Raw genomic sequence first — 19,096 nt, forward strand, 5'->3', positions numbered from 1 at the left:
CAAGAAGGAAATGTTAGTGTTTTGTAAATATGTGATCAAAATTAAGAATCTAATTAAATCTATTCTGATCTGATATAACAGAACGTAGAATACAATGCATATTTTTCTCTGATATTTATCTGTTAAAAGACAAACATGCACAAGATAAAAAAGGCAGGATTTTCCACCTTACCGGGCCAGTTGGACTATGGTAGTAGTTGTTGTCGAGTAAAGGAGCACTGGTGTGAGGGAATTGAGGTTGATAAAGGGTTGGTGAACGGAGCTGAGGAAAATAGGGGAGACCATAGTCAGAGATGAAGTCAAAGTAAGTTACTAATATGTACAAAAAAGATAAATCAATAAGTCAATACATTCAGGACCTTCCTTTTAACCGACATTTTAAGTAAGCACAAAAAATTCATAAACATTGGATCCATTGATCTAAAACTAGAAGTATATCTCTCTTGAATGGAGAGATTGACATACGCACACACAGTCACGCACGCACACATCATCATTACCTCATCATAGGGCGGATTCAATTCATCTGGGTCAATAAACAGGTTTTCCTCAATAGGAACGGACTGGAAATAGATAAGACAGAGAAAAAAAAATAACAAAATATAGGAATATAGAAAAAATAATGAGGAAAAACTATTCTTCTCACAGTCAAAAAGAATGTTCTTTAGACACACAAACCCACCAGATTGTCATTGGTTGCGTGGGTCCTTGCAGTTTTGGATTTTGCTGGTAGAGGGGGTGGTTGCTCTGGGCACGCAGCCTAAAAGTAGTTAACATAATATAATATAATATAATATAATATAATATAATATAATATAATATAATATAATATAATATAATATAATAGAATTGAGTTTTAAAGCTCCTCTGATTGTCTATAAATCACTTAATCGCATCACAACACATCACATCACATCACATCACATCATAAAAGAACATACCACAACCATGCACTGCATGTCAAACTTAGCCTACCAATTTTTCATAATGCAGTAAAGCCGGTCCATCAGGACATGTTTTTAAACCACAACCTGTGTTAGTGTGCTGATTTTGGATTGGGTGTGCCTTTTTTTGATGGCCTCTTTCAGATGTTAGATTGCTCACCTGCACCTCAATGATTGGCAGAGGTTGAATGTAGGTGTTGTCACCGCCGGAACGTCTGGAGCATACTGACAAACGTCTTGGATCAGTTGCCGTGGTTTCTGGTCGAGGTAGTTTAAGCGATCGAGTTGATTTCAGTGCAGTCCTTCGAGTGGATTCATTCTCAGGTCTGTGAGGCTGTTTGGGATGAACACATGGGCACATGAATGACAGACTGTAGGCTAGCCTACTGATGATTCTGTGAGTTGAGGAATATATCATCCTACTCAAGAAATTCAGCAGCATTAATTCAACACTTAGAGAATATGACCAACAACACTACAGAATGAGTGAGAAGTTCAACTCTCGAAGTGCATAATTAACATGGAAAAAAAGACTGTGCAGCACAGACATTTTCGGGGGGGGGGGGGGGGGGGGGGGGCAGGTGCTGAATGGGGGGGGATGGGGGGCTGCCTTATCGGTGCATTAGTCCAGTGGTTCCCAACCTATGGGTCGCGACTCAACCAATGGGTCGCCAAAGATCCACGGAGGGTGGCGAAGCCATCTTGAGTTTAAGGGATTTCATTTTAATACCATATATGGCCCATGTTGAATAAATGACAAATGCATAGAAGCAACAAAATACAAGTGCTACATTAAACATTCATGCTGTTTTTCAACAAAGATGAATTGAGGAATAAAAAGAGTTTTTGCAGGAAACAGGGCATATCAGGTGACTCCCTCTCATGCGGGCGCTGGGTCACCAAAGCTTACAATGGTAAAAATATGGGTCCCTGAAGAAAAAGGTTGGGAACCACTGCATTAGCCTATTCACATGCTTTAGTGACGCATTTGTTGAGTATCATCAACATGTACAGTGCATTGTGAGAAAAAGACTTGCAAAAACGTTCAACTTTCAAACAGGGCATTTTTTTGTCCAGTAAGGGCATGCCTATAGCAGTGTGTATGGTACTCGGTAGCAGTTATTGTTTTGGTAATTCCTCTGCATCATCACTTGTCGTAGCTGCCCTGCCCGGGTTTGATCCTGGGCATCCAAGGTATCAAACGTGGGCTCTGACCCCTTCACCTAACAGTCCCATTTGACATGACAGTCAGAGCACCTACGACACTATGGCCACTCCATCACACAGACCAGAAAGACATGATACAGTATCAAACACAAGCAGTTAATTGGAGTGCATCTGGGTCTGCACCTTTTCCCTTGGTGCTCATCAGTGCAGGGGATCTCAAACTTGGTCCAGGTTACAGGTAGACAAATGCTGAGGCACTCAAGGTTGCAATTTTTACTTTTTTTATTAGGCTACAATGCCTACCTACGCGTTTCGGCCAGAGGTGATTCAACGGTAAGTTGGGGCCCCAAGCGAAAATTGAAAGGAATGAAAATTTGCAACAAATCGCCACCACTGTAGTTTAGCCTTAGCTGCTATTCTCCATCTATAGGCTTTGGGGGCCCAAGCGGCTACCTGCCTTGCCTGGTGACAAGATGCGCCTCTGGTTTCGGCCCTTATGCCAATTCAACCCTTATGCCAATAAAAATTGCTACCTTGAGTGCCTCAACATTTGTCTACCTGGACATGATACAGTTTTTAAATAAATAGCCATAAAACGTTAGGTAGAAAACAGACTCGAGTTACCTGAGTGAAAGGTTGAGCTTTCACATACTGGTTGTCAGGGGCACCTCTACATGATATTGTCAAGTGCTTCAGTTCTGATATCACAGCCTCCTGGTGTGGTGATGGAGATTTGAGCGTCTGGAGTATGGAGTGCTGTTTGGGGATCAACATAGAGACACACTAATGCTGAAAAATCCCCACCCTTTGAAATTATATGCTGCACTGTAGTATATGATGGTTAACGACCTTACATTCAAGACACTTCTAAATGGGATTTGCATAGTTCTCCTAAAGGAGCCTTGGAATATTAAACAATAAACGTGTAGTATAGTAAACAGACGAAATATAAAAGGATTATTTGAGGGCTATTTTTTTAACCTGACATAAATATGTGTTGTTATTATAATATAACAGGTATGAATGAGGCTCATGTCACCTGAGAGTTCTGACGAGATAGGTTGTTGTCACCGGCATTTCTGGAACCTTTTGATGAGCGTGAGATATCCGCTGTTGTCGTGGTAACCGCCTGAGGAGATGGAGGTGGTGGAGAGAAAGGGGGTGGAGGTGGAGGTGTGGCTCCGCCCTTGAGATGGAATTCCTCATTGAGTCTGTGGGTCTGTTGGAGATCATCATCAAGACATACACATCAATGCTGTGGAAAATGTCCATTATTCTCAATCTTGAAACTTGTGAGCTGGATCCTCTTCATCAAAGTCGACAGTTTTACGTGTTGTATAGGGTGCACATTCAGATAGTTTTAGTATAATCAGGGCCCTATTGTAAGTGAATATTGTGCCTCTCTTGTGTACGTGTACTGCATGTAGTGTGTATATGCCTATATTTATGTAGGTGTATGTACATGTACTTTCTGTTTATACTGCATTACACATATTCACCTGTGGAAAAGTATATGCAGAGTAAATCTGACTGGCCTGCACTGTCTTCCCTGCATAATTGTCCAATCTACATTGTGGGACAGTTCTGACAGGGTAGCCCAGAGCTAAGAAAGGGTTTTTGGCTCTAGGATAGATGTACGAGAGATTACCTACAGTTCACCCCTTCTACAGTAAGTTACTAACTGAACACACATTAAATGCTGTGCCTTCAGGCATGAATAGCCCAACCTGAAGAGATTACACACATTGGCCTAATTGCCCTCATTGTAGGGTTGTCAATTTTAAGACCTTGCTCAGCAGGTAGCCTATTTCCCATAAGGTACCAGGAAGTTAGAGGAGACTATTTTAAATTGTGCCATTATTCCTTTGTATCTGTCTTTATTTCTGAATTAGTTAGTTATTTTGTTAGTTAGTTAATCGTTTAAATATTCACGATCTACATCTAGCCTACATCTTAATCAAATGTGGCCTTTACTTGGATTATGATTTTATCATTGATTCTCAAATATACGTATTCTAGCTTCTCCAATATCTCTAAAAATAGCAAAACATGTTAACACAATAATACTGTGTTTTCAGTAATTATTCATTTTTATTCTAGTGAATGATGAATTTGTGCAGTTGAGAACTTGTATAATATAAAAAGTAAAAGTCTGCACACTGTAGCTCCGCTTTGAAGGTTTATTCAACGTTTCATGCATACGCCTGATGAAGACTCTGTTTGATCGAAACATTATAAATTGAGTAAACCTTAGCAGAGCTACTGTGTGCTGAGTTCTGCTTTTTCTACCTTTGTCCTGCACCTGGCCTCAGTGAGGTGGGATGTGCGTACTCTTGCTCTTTTTTAAAAAAAAAGTTGTATAAACAAGACACATATTTCCATTGTCATCCTCTCAATGTTTTCTTTACATTACATTACATTACATTGCATTTGGCAGACGCTTTATAACCAAAGCGACTTTCAAAAGAGGACATAATCATAGCCAACATCACTAGCAAATACAAAGTGCATAGGGTCTATGCACTTTAGGCCTATATATTTATAAAATATTATTATTCAATTTCATGATGTTGGGTCCTTAATTGCGAATTATGAAAAATGCTGACATTATAGTTCAGTATTTGCACTTACCTTTTCCATTGCACTGCTGGAGCAACATGCCAGCTCAGGCCTTGTGTGCTACTGCAGAAGGCTTCCTGTGTTACTGAAACTAAAGCATGGCTCGACCCTGAAGAAAATAAGTATGGTGACGTACTGGCTTCCAGTTATTAAATATGTAGTGTCCGTAAACAAGCTTGTGAAACCTGTTCATCCAAAGACACGGGCTGTTAGATTCCCACAGAGCCATCTTTATTTTCACTTTCACATTTCAAAAGAGAAATGTGCAAGGCTGAGTTTCCCCAAAACACTTGCCTGTACAATGGGCTGCTACTTAAGTAGTGAAAATAGGCTTCATAGGTTACTCGAGTACTTGCGTCTAAGAATGAGGTATCAGGAATATCAGTAATAGTTATCTCAATACTAAACATTTACATGCACAACCTTTTGTTGCACTAGGTAGTGTATGTATAAACTTAATGAGGTGTGACCTATTCCTGATACTGTGTATTGTCTAAAAGAAGGCCCCCCCTCATACCTACAATATTTAGTAACCAAAGTAGTAATTTATATTAGTTTATATTGAGTTTTTTTGTGTGAAACACAGCCAGGCTGAGTATTGCAGGTAGACAAATGCTTGAATGTATTAATATGATTGATGCAGTGACAATGCCGGCTACATCTACATTACAATAAGATGCGCCCTTTATTTGGATTGTAATTTTATCGTTATTTCTCTAAACATTTTGTGATGTTATATATAAAAATATAAAAAATATGACAACACAAATCCAGGGCTAAACCCAGACATTTTCAAATACCGGGACAAATACTGCGTGCTGTACTGCATACTGTATGTTTAGAATGCTTCAAACACTTTCGTCTAACTTCTATGTTTGTTTTCATTAACCACTGCCTTGAGGATAAATGGGGGTGGCGTATACAGACTGAATTTATCATTGTTGATCATATATCGATTTTCATCATAGATAAATTTTACATTACTGAAAAAAAAATACAGAGGACATGACCTCTGTGTCCTCAATGGTAATTACGGCCATGCACAAATCTATATCCACTTCCATGGCTCTTCTTCGTCTGACCTTGCTGCCAGATTAATTGCAAAATGCATTGTGTTTGTTGGCATTTCAAAGATATCATCTCAGAAGATCCTTCAAGGAAGATAGATGCCAGTGCCAGTAAAGACGTATGATAAAAAAACAAACACGTTGGGTGAGTTCTTCAGGGAGTGTGTGTTGTTCTTGGTGGCGCAAGGAGCACATTAAGTTGTAAACAACTGTACAGTTGAAGAGTTCAGATGCAAAACCCCCTAACTCCATTTCTGAAGACCTGCACTTCTATATTTTTAGAGAACCCCGTTGTTGGTTTGGTTTACATTCATGTTCTTGATAATACATATAAATAGTTATATTACATAAATACAATTTAAATTTTTTTACAATTTTGATAGCTTTGTATTAAATAAAAATGAATTAAGATTATTTTCTGAAAAGGCACTTAGGGGGTTTTGCATCTGAACTCTTCAGTTGTAGATTTCATTTTCTTCTTTTTTTGACATTTTTTTTGGTCTTTTATGACTTTATTTGACAGGACAGTTCGAGAGGTGGACAGGAAGTGAATGGGGAGAGAGATGAGGAGGGGTCGGCAAATGACCTGGGCCAGGAATCGAACCCGGGTCAGCCGCATGGCAGACGAGTGGCGTACCGGTTGGCCACGACAGGGCCCGTTTTTCATTGCAGGTCAAAGTATTAAAGTTTTTTTTTTTTTTTACAACAGATCACGGTATTAATGGGGATTTAGCTGATTGAACGCACATGCCATGGCCACAGCTTTCACTTTTCTTTTAGTTTTATCTGTGTGCAGGTCAAAGCTACATTTCTAAACTGACTTCATGGAATTAGGAGCATTAAAAGTTTTTATTTCATTTCAAGTATTTTGTTTAATAGAACATTATTATCCACAAATACCTGATATCCATACAAAATAAAAAATTGCGTAGGGCTAATTGTCAAGGATGGACAAATGATATGTCAAACACATAGAAAGGAAAAGATACTGGAAAATACAATAACATATAGGCCTATATATATACCGGTATACATATTATTATATTCATTGGGTGACCCGCGCACCACTTCTCAGCAGCCTCGATCATTTCTGAAAACACTTTGACAATGGCAGCCACAGGAGTTACTGCACATGCCACACAGTATGCGTTTGTTGAAGGAAGATACAAATGTATAGTGCAGACCAGAGATGTGGACTTGTGACTTGTGACTTGGACTGACTTGTGACTTGAGTCACAAATGACTTGACTTGCCAATATCAGGAATGACTTGTGACTTGACTCGACTTGTACGCTATTGACTCGAGACTTGACTTGACAGTTTTAGCTTACAATGACTTGCAATAGCATTCCAAGTCTGAATATATATATATTTGCATTTGTGTGTGAAAAAAAATGCATGAAAGAAAGAAAAAATAAACGATTTAATCTTAAACAGTACCAGTAGGCCTACTATTTTTGTTTAGAACCCCTTACGAAAACCGTTCATAGTTTAACTGTAGTAACCATGGTTTTACTGTAGTACCATGGTCTTTCTAAGTACTCTGAACCATCCATAGTATCACTATGGCTTATCCATGTTTTTTTGTAACCATGAAAACAGTCGTTCCTGACTAACCATGGATCATGGTTATTCATGGTTTTCATGTTTCTTTCAGCATGGTTTGTGTCTGTCTATGGTTTAACCATAGTCACAAACCATGCTCAAAAAACCATGGTTAATTAATTGTGGGTCATATGGTCACCCAAAAAAACCCATGAAAACTTGTTTGCAGCCATGGTGTAATGGTTAGGGAGTTGGACTGAAGATCACAGAGTTGCAGGTTTGAATCCCACCCTTAGGCCTACCTCTGCCTACACCTCCATCCATGACTGAAGTGCCCTTGAGCAAGGTACCTAACCCCCACATTGCTCCAAGGACTGTCACCAATGACAGTCTGGATAAAAGAAGCGGCAACTAAGTGTAATTTAATGAATACCGGTAATCATAAACCGTGGTGAAGCCATGGTTAGTTTTCAGAGTAAAACCGTGGTTCATTTTATTGTTAAACCTAGTCAAACCAAAAACCATGCCGAACCATGCTCAAAAAAGCATGAAATCATGGTATACCATGGTCGATTTTTGTAAGGGAAATGACTGGCGAAGGGGGACATGCAAAGCAGTGTGGAGAGGTAATGAATTTATGACCAAAAATAATCGTCAATAGTGCACATAGAGGACAAGGTGACTTGTTAAGGACTTGGAAAAAATGAGACTTGGACTTGTACTTGACTTGGCTTTGGCACGACTTGGACTTGGACTTGACTTGGTCAAATGTGTCTTAACTTGTGACTTGACTCGGACTTGATTGTAAGGACTTGAGACTTACTTGCAACTTGCAAATAGTGACTTGGTCCCATCTCTGACTGTATGCGCTATACTGTTTATTTATTACTGGCACGCAGCATATATTAAAAGACTATCACATATTTCTGCTGTGAAAATGATTTTACAGAAAATATTAAGAAAACTGTTATTGCACACATCTATTCAGACTACATATCAAACACAAAATGTCCCGTTGCATATGACTTGAATGAGTTATTATACAATGTCTATAGCAACATTACATCATTAATAACATAAATGATATTGCAAAAGTATTCCTGAGCATACTGCAGGTGAGTGATTTATACTGCCCTACAAAAGCAAAGTGCAGTAACTAAGCCAACTTTGAAACTGAGAAAAATGCCTTCAAAGGTTTGGCATTAGGTTTGATATACTGCAAATTTGACATAATGGGACACATTTGGACCATGAGCCTTTGTCACAAGACAAAGGAGATGTTATGAAGACCATTTTCTCAATTTTGACAAAGTATGTACATACTTTGCCTTTTGTAGGGCAGTATGCAGTATGCAACCGTGATCATTCGGTGCAAGCCTTACTCAGTCTTGAACCCGTGCCCCAACAGCAAAATCTGACATGGGATACAAAGTGCGATTGCAAAGTTTTTCGGAGTTCGCTGTAGAACATCTCTGGCAATACCATATCAGCCAAAGGCCTGACTACGTGTTGAGGCAGGGAGGTTTGCTAATGTCCCACGCCATCATCCTAATTAGTCAGTTAAAAAATGTTTAGCATACAGGCGTAGAAGTTTGGATTGGGGGTGCACGGCTTGTCTTGGGCACAGGGTGCTTTTTTAGGAGTAAGGACTTTCCCCAGGTTCTTCTAGAATTTTACTTGAACACTCTACAGCTCCCATAGAAGTCTGTGCTAAAATCTTGCAAAGTCCTTCTGACATCATAATGAGAACTCAAAATTTGGGCAAAATTCTATTCACATATTTGTGATGGTACTCCTCAAAGGGTTAAGAAAAAGAGGTCTAGTATAACATATGCACTGTATTTACATAGTTAATCTTATCCCTGATGCCAATCAACTCCCCCAGGCCGCTCTCCATCAGCTCGACCTGTTGTCGGATCTTCCTGGCCGCCTCGCTGTTCTTGTCACTCTTGCTGACCAAGATGTCCATGCCGGTTGCGGAAAGGCTGGAGGAACGCCTACTCAGTCTCAGGTTGGCCTTTTGATCTCTGAGCTCCACCGCCAGCCGATGCATCGTGTACGTTTCCACGTCCAATTGTTGGATGACGTTCGGGTGGATTTGTCTCAAGCGCTCCATGCCCAGAGCGATAAACCCCAGACAGTCCTCCACGTCCGCCATGTTGGATTTGTAGTCCTGCACGATCTCCTCCACCTTCTTCCTCCTCCGTGTGTTGGCCGTTTTCTTTTTCAACGCCAGAGCTCCTCCGGCACCACCGGCAGCGGCCATTCCAACACCGGCAGCCGCCAGAACCAAAGACACTCCCATAGTACATGGAGCCAAGGCCACACCTTACACAACAATTAAATAAGTATTTAGGGCCTATGTAATGTGCTGTTTTTTGCAGTATACAAATATAATATACAACAATTATTTCCATTCCCACAATTGTTAAATTATTAAAATACACACTGCATATCTTGTACTATCTAGCAATATACTGTATCATATTGAACGTATAACATAGGCTATATTGAACACATTTCGTAACATATTGTATGGGGCACCGATTGTAAAGCTGGCGGTGCTGAAAATGTCATCAATATTTTGTCACATTTTGCTTAAAACAGTGTGAATTTTTCAGACTCCCTTTTTTGCACATTTACAACAATATTTGTCATCTTAGACATATTTTAAATAGTTATTTCTACATGTCGTCACCATCTTAAAATAATCGCCGAAGTCATTTTTTGGTCAAGTTCACGTTTTCGCCTAACTCATGTCCTCCCCCATTCTGAGGGAGTTTTTGTGTTCCCTGACAAACCTGGAAAAAAATGACTTAGGCGATTATTTTAAGAAGGCGACGATGTTAAATGTTACAAATACATGTTAAATATAAATACAGAAAATAAATCTAAACGTTATATCTAAATGTCAAATTCAGATCTAGATTTACTTTTTACATTTATATTTATATTTAACTTTTAGAAATAACTATTTAAAATATATCTAAGATGAAAAAGATTGTTGTAAATGTGCAAAAAGGGGAGTCTGAAAAATTCACACCATCTTAAAAACATTGTTTTAAGCTAAATGTGACAACACGTTGATTGAATTTTAAAGCTAAATGTGACAAAATGTTGATGAAATTTCCAGCACGTCCGCATTACAAACGGTGCCCCATACATATTGCACAGAGGTGGAAAGAGTACAGAAAATGTGTACTCAAGTAAAAGTATATTTACTTTGCCTAAATTCTACTCAAGTACAAGTAAAAGTACCTATCTAAAAATCTACTAAAGTAAAAGTAAAAAGTAATTCACTAAAAATGCAATTTGAGTAAAAGTACTTAGTTACTTTTAATTGGCATTCCTCTCGAGAATTTTTCTTGAATATCGTCCTCCATAACCTCTATCTCTTGTTTGGCACCAGCCATCATCCAATACATTGATATCAAGATAGTAAAATAGTGGAAATGCTGTGTGCCATCCTGCACAATCTTTCATCTACGGCAGATTGTGGCATTATTGTGCATGGTATTTTGTCTCAGTCATTTTTTTTTACTCAGTACTCAGGCCAGGTTCCAGTGTAATTGAGTAAAGTACTTGGGTCAAAATGTACTCAAGTACAAGTAAAAGTATTAATTTAAAAAATTACTTAAAAAGTACAAAGTATTCATAAAAGCTACTCAAGTACAATATTGAGTAAAAGTATTTAGTTACTTTTCCACCCCTGATATTGCAATATACTATATTGTAGTGTGTTAGATTATAGGCTACTGCATTACACAGGGATTCTGCTGTATACCTGCCACCGTAGCCGCCACACCCACGCCCCCCACAGTGCCACCAGCGATGCCCGCCGCCTTCATCTTCTTCTGACCGCCGCCCAGCTTGTCGGCCATGTTGTTGAGCTCGTCGATGGAGTCCAGGAACATCTGCTCCCTGCTCACCAGGAGAGCGTCGAAAAGCAACATGGCACGTCTTACATGCCGGGCTTCGTTAGCGATATCTCTGCAAGGTGAGGGAAAATTGAGGAGGAGGAATTGAGTAGGAATTGAGAATTGATTGGCGAAACGAGTAAAATGGTTAAATGCTGAGAATATAGGCTGAGAGGCCTTGGTTGGCAATCACATACATGACATCCATCTCTAGGCAGGGTATGTGCGCTGAGCCTGAAACAGAAAGAAAGGCATGCACGCACACACGCACACACGCACACACGTACACACACACACACACACACACACACACACACACACACACACACACACACACACACACACACACACACACACACACACACACACACACACACACACACACACACACACACAATGCAACAACTTTAAATGGGGCTTAAATGGGGCTGCAAATAGACATTATTTACATAATACTGTATATACATTCATGGTCATTGTCATTTTGGGGATCTGCCACCGTGGACAATCACCTTCTCACCTTTTACACTGCTCCACCGAACCAAGAGTCTTTTCAGTTCTCCCTGTGGGAAAAGATAGCAAAGAAACGGAATTGACTGAATAGGACATTAGTCTGTCTATCCCCAGTCTCTATCACAACTGAGAAATTCATAGTCTGGGAACCCTAGCAAAACCAAAAAGGCATTCTTCATATACAGTAGTATAAGTGTGTTTTGCCCTGTCCTTCAACACAATAATATCACAGTGGTACTAACTAGTGAAATAGTCACACTACAATGGCTGATGCAAGTTAAGCATACTGAAACAGACGAAGTCCCGCATAGACTTTTGACATATTTGTCAGCTTTAACTTTACTTTCATCTTTCTTGTTTTTTTTTTTGCCATAGCCATGGTCACAAACCTCTGACATTCTTCGGCTGGTTGCCAAGTCCTGTGTTGCGAATGGAAAAGAGAATCGATGCTGAAGCATTGGTCTGGACTGTAACATAAAAAATACACATTAGAAGCAATGCCGGAAGAATTGCACGCAGGGCCACAGGGCAAGACACTTACTGGGCCCCCCATACAACCAGCCATGGTCACAGTAGGGCCCTCACTGTGGGCCCCTGGCCCCAGGGCACATGCCCTGTTTGCACTCCCTATAGCTCCACCCCTGATTAAAAATTCTCTGGCTCTCTGAATTTCTAGGCTAGCAATAATAATAATAAAAAAAAACATTTAAATCCTGGTTCCGGTTTGTGATCCGGAGGACCACCAAAATACCATCACTTGTTCCTATGGTCATTTCCAACAACTCCACACAGTTTCATCCAAATTCGATCATAACTTTTTGAGTTATCCTGCTGACAAATAAACAAACAGACAGACAAACCAATGTGACCGAAAATATAACCTCCTTTGCGGAGAAAACAAACAGACAGACAAACCAATGTGACCGAAAACATAACCTCCTTGGCGGAGGTAATTAAGGAAACTGTTTCCTTACTAGGTCATGTGGGTTGGGGTAGATGTTGTTAGGCCATGGTGCATACCCATCATCAGACAGGGGGTGGCCGAGGGAAGCTCTACGGGGCTGTACCAGCCAGAGAACCAGAAGGGAAGGGTTATGATGAAGTGTATATCTCACACATTATGCTCTCTCTCTCTCTCTCTCTCTCTCTCTCTCTCTCTCTCTCTCTCTCTCTCTCTCTCTCTCCTCTCTCTCTCTCTCTCTCTCTCTCCTCTCTCTCTCCCTCTCTCTCTCTCTCACTCTCTCCTCTCTCTCTCACACACACACACTCACACACACACACACACTCACTCTCTCACTCACTCACACACACACACACACACACACACACACACACACACACACACACACACACACACACACACACACACACACACACACACACACACACACAGTGTATGTCCTTACCGGACCAGTTGACCTTTTGTAATGCTGGTCGAAGGAAGGGGCAGCAGAATCCCCATAAGCAGGGGGCTGGGAGAAACGTCTTTGTGGCTATACCAGAGGAGAATGGGGAAAATCAGAGCGTAGTGGGAAAAATCCGAAATGATCTGTTATACTACACTGATTCTGTTTACCTTTAACTACTATATTACAACATGGTTGTGATCATTTCCTGAACATAACCAAAAACACTCAAGCAGTGTAAGGTAATGTGGAACTACGTACAGTAGGCCTATATATTGTTCCTCTGTAAGTCCACACATATGAAATGACAATAGAGTTGAATCTAATCAAATCTAATCTGATCTGATGCTTTTTTCTCTTGGGTATTTATCTGTGATAAGCCAAACATGCACAAACAAGTAAAAAAAAAATCCACTTTACCAGGCCAGCTGGGCTACCGTTATAGTTGTTGTCGAGCAGAGGAGCACTGGCGTTAGGGGCATAGGGAGGGGGACGTAAATGGTGCTGAGGAAAATATAGGGGAGACCACAGTCATTGATGAAGTCAAAGTTTGCTAATGGGTCAAAAATGTTGAACATGACACTGTCCCTCAGTGCTAACAGATGCTTTTGCTTACTGTAACTGTGAAAAACATGAAATTTCAAAACATTATTTTGAAAAGTGAATGCATGAAAGCCAAGCCAAAAAAATAATGTAAAAAAATCTATTTTTTTGCATTTACAGTAAGCAGAAGTATCCGTTGCACTGAAGGACATGTTGGACATGTTGGACGCAAGCACTCATGCACACACACACACACAAACACACACACGTACACACACACACACATACACACACACACACACACACACACACACACACACACACACACACACACACACACACACACACACACACACACACACACACACTCACACACACACACACACACACACACCTCATCATCATAGTGTAGATTCAAATCATCCGGGTCAATACACAGATTTTTCCAATTTGGAACAGGCTGGAAAGAGGAGAAGACAGAGAATTTAACAATAATAATTGCCAAAAAAATTGGAATGTAAGCAAATAATGGGGAATAAAGTATTCTCAAAGTCATAAAGGATGTTTTCAGACACACAAACCCACCAGATTGTCATTGGTTGAGTCTGACCTTGCAGTGCTGAATCTTGCTGGTACAGGGGCTGGTTTCTTTGGGCACTCAGCCTAAGGATAAGTAACATTTAAGTGCACGCAAAAGTATGAACGTCTTGTTTTTAAAGCACAACCTTATTGGTGTGCTGACTGGCAGAGGCGGACTACATTTGGCAAACCTAGGCAATTGCCTAGGGCCTCGACCAAATCTGCCCTCCATAAGGACCCCCAACACCAGTCGCGATAAACACACAAAAAAGAAGGCCTGATCGTAGCCTCTTACTGCAGCAGGGGTTTGCCGGCGACCCTATTCACTTGCTGAAAATACTTAACTACATCATAACAACATTGCTGTGACATTACAGAGAGCCATAGTGCTGCGCTAAGGGGTTAATGTGTCACTTATGCAAAGTAATCAAAGATATATACGAGACAAAACACTAAAAATGCACCCTCACTTCTTCCATGCCAATTTGGTGACGTGTTTAGCCCAAAGAATTACCTTTGATGACCCCATGTTTATATCTCGTCCAGGGCCCCAAAATGGCTAGATCTGCCCCTGCTGACTGGACTAGGTGCATAATATTCTTGATGACCTTTCAGGTGTTAGATTCCTCACCTGCACCTCAGTGATGATGGGCAGAGGTTGAATATACGTGTTGTCATCGCCGGCAGTTCCGGAACATACTGACACACGTCTTGGCTCAGCTGCCGTGGTCTGTTGTCGAGGTTGTGGAAGTGATTGAGTAGAAGCTGTAGAATTGACTGCAGTCCTCAGATAGGATTCATTCTCAGGTAGGCCTATGTGAGGCTGTTTGAGATGAACACGTGGGAATGTGGATGAGATTAATTCCCCAACAGACTGTGCTGATGTCTTTGTGAATTGAGGAGTATATCATGCCATACAAGAAATGTTGTTGTGTATATGCAACACTTTCTGGTAGGCTTACAGCTCGATAAAGCACAACTCGGCCGTCAGTTTTTCCTTTACAATTGAGCTGTGTCGTGCCTATTCGAAAAAGTGGCGGCCCAGTCGCATTGTGTCGAGCTGTAGCCCTACCAGAAAACCGGCAGTGGAAAAGAGGCATTAGAGAGTGTGACGAACACTACAGTAAACATGATAAATTTAACTCTCTTATGTTGAATTAACACTGCAAAAAGTGACTTCAGTAAGGAACTCGGAAGCAGTTATTGTTTTGGCACTTTGATTTGGAACTTGGGGTTCCAAGGTATCAAACTTGGATTCTAATCAAACAGTCTTATTGGCATGACAGTCAGTGAACCTACGTACGACACTATGGCCACTCCATCACACAGACCAGAAGGATATTATACAGTTTTGAAATAACTCAAACTAACATAATGAACTAGCAACATGATCCTGATCTAGCCCTAAAACTTTAGGTAGAAAACAGACTCTAGTTCCTGAGTGAAAGGTTGGGCCTTCACATGCTGGTTGTCAGGGGCACTTCTTAATGATATTGTCAAGCGCTTCAGTTCTGATGTCACAGCCTCTTGTTGTGGTGGTGGAGATTTGGAGTGCTGTTTCGGGGATCAACACACAGATGAGCTGATGTTAACAAATTCCGACCTATTGAAATTGTACATGTTGTCAGATGTGTTTTATCAAATCTTGCCCAAAAGGTTCTCAAAAACCACCAAAATTTGCTAAATTCCACCCAATGTCAACAAATTGCATTGATTTCTATGGGCACAAAACTGCAGAAAAAAACCCAATATGGCCAATTTTTCGCCGTATTTTACCCACAGACGGCCATCCCAAGTAGCCCAGTTGGGCGGGTAACTGCCCAATCTGGCAACACTGCGACACATATACGCTGATGTTGACAAATTCCCACCTATTGATATTGTACATGCTGCACATGGTAGGCTAATGACAACCTTTCAATCAATACACTCCCAAATGGGATTTTTCATAGTTCTGCTAACGGATCCTTGGAAAAATAAATCAACACGAGAACATACTGTAAGAGCTAAACAATGATTATTTATTAGTGGTGTGGATCGGCACTGCCCTCACAATCCGATTCGATCACGATTAGGGAGGTAGCGATCCGATTCGATTCGATTCTATGCGATTCGATCTGATCCGATTCAATTCTACAATGCATTGCAATGCATTACATTTCTACCGAAAGCAAAGCAAATGCTTCAACAGTCATGATGAGACAATACAAGTAGTCAGATACTGAGCAACAATTTATTGGCTGTTTTCTGGATCAGTCTGGATCAGTCTGTATCAGTCTTGCAATGCTTTGAAGTACTTTTATTTAATTCATCATTAATTTGCTCTCGAAATATCCACGGAAATAATTGAAACTTAAAAAAATTGCCCCGCATTGGATTGGATCGCCGAATCGATCATTGTGGACACCACTATTATTTATATTATATTATTATACAGTTTTGAAATAGCTCAGACTAATATAATGAATTAGCAACATGCATCTTGTTTGTTCTAGCCATACAACGTAAAGGTACACTGTGTAGGATGGTGGTCAGAGTACAGGTAGGTATTGCAACTATACTGCTCATTCAAACTGTGCTGCCTATTGCCAAATTTGATCTTTTCATGAATATTTACAGAGTAATAAACTAATAATTATCGATATGACCAAAGTACAGTACGTTTTTCAGATAAAAATGTTTATTTCTGGAAATTCAAAGTGCCGGACCATGGGACTCCCCTTTTCATGTATGCAAAGTGCCATTTTCCCAGTCACAATAAATACTTGGAATTTGAGGGTATTCATGAAAAGGTAACATTTGTGAATGGGCAGCATGAATTCTGGAAATAAACTACTAAACATATTACACAGCACACTTTTAAGGTAGAAAACTGACTCGAGTTACCTGAGTGAAAGGTTGAGCCTTCACATGCTGGTTGTCAGGCGCCCTTCGAAATGATATTGTCAAGCGCTTCAGTTCTGATGTCTCCTGGTGTGGTGATGAAGATTTGAGTGTAGTATTAGCCTTGCCCCTTTGTATGGAGTGCTGTTTCAGTATCAACTCACAGATACACTAATGTTGGTAAATTCCGGCCCATTGAAATTGTACAGCTGCACTGTATGGTAGGCTAACGACCTTACAATCAAGACACTTCTATTTTAAAAAAATAAAAATAATTTTGGGTCTTTTTCGACTTTATTGATGACATCACAGTATGAGAAGTGGACAGGAAGTGAATGGGGAGAGAGACGAGGAGGGGTCGACAAATGACCCGGGCCGGGAATGAAGGTCATGTCACCTGAGTGTTATGCCGAGATAAGTTGTTGTCATCGACATTTCTGGAACCTTTTGATAAGTGTGAGATATCCGTTGCCGTGGAAACCGTCTGAGGAGATGGAGGTGGAGAGAAAGGTAGAGGTGGAGCTGAAGGTATGGCTCCGCCCCTAAGATGGAATTCCTCGTTGGGTCTGTAGGTCTGTTGAGAATCACAACACACACACGTTGACGTTGTGGAAAATTTCCATCAATCTCTGTCTTGGAACTTGTGAGCTGGATTCTCTTCATCAGAGTCCATTTTTTCAGTGTTGTATATGCAAGTACTTCAGCCCCCCCTGCAAGCTACCAAGTATGGGCTCCCGAACGAAAAAAGAGGGCCTACTATCACAAAGAGGGGGCCCGTTTCTTCAAATCAATGGCCCATGTGGGTCCCCTGCCTTGCGGGGGCTGTGGGGGTATACTTTACGCCCCTGTGTGTAGGTCTACATACAGATAGTTTTAGTATGATCAGGGCCCTGTAAGTGAACATATTCTAACTAAACAACTAAGTAAGTCAGAAGCAAAGAGAGATACAAAGGAATAATGGCACTTTTTTTCTCCCCTCACTTCCTGGTAGGCTATCTTTTTCGAAATACCTGATGCGCAACATGAGTTAGTTAGTTAGTTCGTTACTGTAGTTCATTGTTTAAAGATTAATGACAAATCTACATCTCAGTAAAAGTTGGCCTTTATTTGGATCATAATTTTATCATTGTTTCTGAAACATATTCTAACCTCTCCAACATCTCTAAGAAAAAATAGTAACATATGCGTTAAGACCTTAATACTGTGTTTGAAGTAATAGTTATGCATTTACAATTCTATGAATGATGCCATTCGTGAAAAGTTGTATAAACAAGACACATATTTCCTCTGTCATTCCCTCAATCTTTTTTTCTGATGTAATATACATATATAGGCCTACATATATAATTTTCTGATTTAATATAAATCATACATATTATAATATAATACACAGTATTATTACAAATTATGAGGCTGAGTCCTTAATTTCCCTGAATGTGAATTATGAAAAATGCGGACATAATAGTTAAGTGTCTGCACTCACCTTTTCCATTGCACCGCAGGACCTTGCGTGCCACTGCAGCAGACTTCCTGAGTCACTGAAACTAAAGCATGACTTGGCCCTGAAGAAAATAAGTATGGTGACGTACTGACCTCCATTAGTGTCCGTCCGTAAACAAGCTTGTGAAACCTGTTCCTCAGATATGGGTCATTAGTTTCCCATGGAGACATCTTTATTTTAACTTTCATATTTCACAGACAAAAAATGTGCAGGGCTGAGTTTCCCAAAAATACTTACCAGCACATAATAGGAATTACAACAATAGACATTTAAACATAAAGTTTCATAAACCACATTTTCTCGCATTCGCACATAAAATTGTGTACAATAAGAATTAGAGTGGAGTAGATTAGAGTAGAGTAGAGTAATATTATTAATCCCGAAGGAAATTAACCCATTTCAACCTGAAGCA

At 40.2% G+C, this 19,096-nt stretch overlaps 2 protein-coding genes and 2 long non-coding RNA genes across 4 annotated transcripts in view; all 4 read right to left on the reverse strand.

Moving 5' to 3' along the window:
* The window catches only part of LOC134457349 (uncharacterized), a 20,995-nt gene extending 13,571 nt beyond the window's left edge, over positions 1 to 7,424 (reverse strand). Inside the window, exons 1-9 of the mRNA XM_063209326.1 lie at positions 7,415 to 7,424; positions 4,743 to 4,839; positions 4,401 to 4,449; positions 3,151 to 3,330; positions 2,736 to 2,867; positions 1,105 to 1,278; positions 683 to 760; positions 501 to 563; positions 173 to 262 (exon numbers count right to left, since the gene is read on the reverse strand). Coding sequence (XP_063065396.1) covers positions 173 to 262; positions 501 to 563; positions 683 to 760; positions 1,105 to 1,278; positions 2,736 to 2,867; positions 3,151 to 3,330; positions 4,401 to 4,449; positions 4,743 to 4,839; positions 7,415 to 7,424 — 873 coding nt within the window. The remainder of the gene's footprint in view (positions 1 to 172; positions 263 to 500; positions 564 to 682; positions 761 to 1,104; positions 1,279 to 2,735; positions 2,868 to 3,150; positions 3,331 to 4,400; positions 4,450 to 4,742; positions 4,840 to 7,414) is intronic.
* LOC134452562 (apolipoprotein L4-like) lies at positions 6,886 to 12,402 on the reverse strand. Its single transcript, XM_063203023.1, has 5 exons — positions 12,162 to 12,402; positions 11,780 to 11,822; positions 11,457 to 11,493; positions 11,127 to 11,332; positions 6,886 to 9,670 (listed from the first exon to the last, which is right to left on the reverse strand). Exons 1-5 carry the CDS (start codon positions 12,246 to 12,248, stop codon positions 9,162 to 9,164), a joined length of 882 nt encoding a protein of 293 aa, XP_063059093.1. The 5' UTR covers positions 12,249 to 12,402; the 3' UTR covers positions 6,886 to 9,161.
* A 116-nt stretch (positions 12,403 to 12,518) lies between these two features.
* On the reverse strand, positions 12,519 to 13,680 carry LOC134452571 (uncharacterized). The gene is made up of 3 exons (XR_010035478.1): positions 13,599 to 13,680; positions 13,179 to 13,265; positions 12,519 to 12,833 (listed from the first exon to the last, which is right to left on the reverse strand). It is a non-coding gene; the product is annotated as an uncharacterized LOC134452571 (long non-coding RNA).
* A 435-nt stretch (positions 13,681 to 14,115) lies between these two features.
* Positions 14,116 to 15,268, reverse strand: LOC134435050 (uncharacterized). The gene is made up of 3 exons (XR_010031973.1): positions 14,932 to 15,268; positions 14,307 to 14,384; positions 14,116 to 14,181 (listed from the first exon to the last, which is right to left on the reverse strand). It is a non-coding gene; the product is annotated as an uncharacterized LOC134435050 (long non-coding RNA).
* Between the last annotated feature and the right edge of the window lie 3,828 nt (positions 15,269 to 19,096).

Source organism: Engraulis encrasicolus, chromosome 1, assembly GCF_034702125.1.
Source record: "Engraulis encrasicolus isolate BLACKSEA-1 chromosome 1, IST_EnEncr_1.0, whole genome shotgun sequence".
NCBI classification, from domain to species: Eukaryota; Metazoa; Chordata; class Actinopteri; order Clupeiformes; family Engraulidae; genus Engraulis; species Engraulis encrasicolus.

Coding starts and splice junctions, on each gene's coding strand:
- LOC134452562 (XM_063203023.1), bottom strand. CDS start 12,248: ATGTTACAGTCCAGACCAATGCTTCAGCATCGATTCTCTTTTCCATTC. Junction 11,823..12,161: donor CCAGCCGAAGAATGTCAGAG/GTTTGTGACCAT, acceptor CTTTTCCCACAG/GGAGAACTGAAAAGACTCTT. Junction 11,494..11,779: donor TCGGTGGAGCAGTGTAAAAG/GTGAGAAGGTGA, acceptor TTTCTGTTTCAG/GCTCAGCGCACATACCCTGC.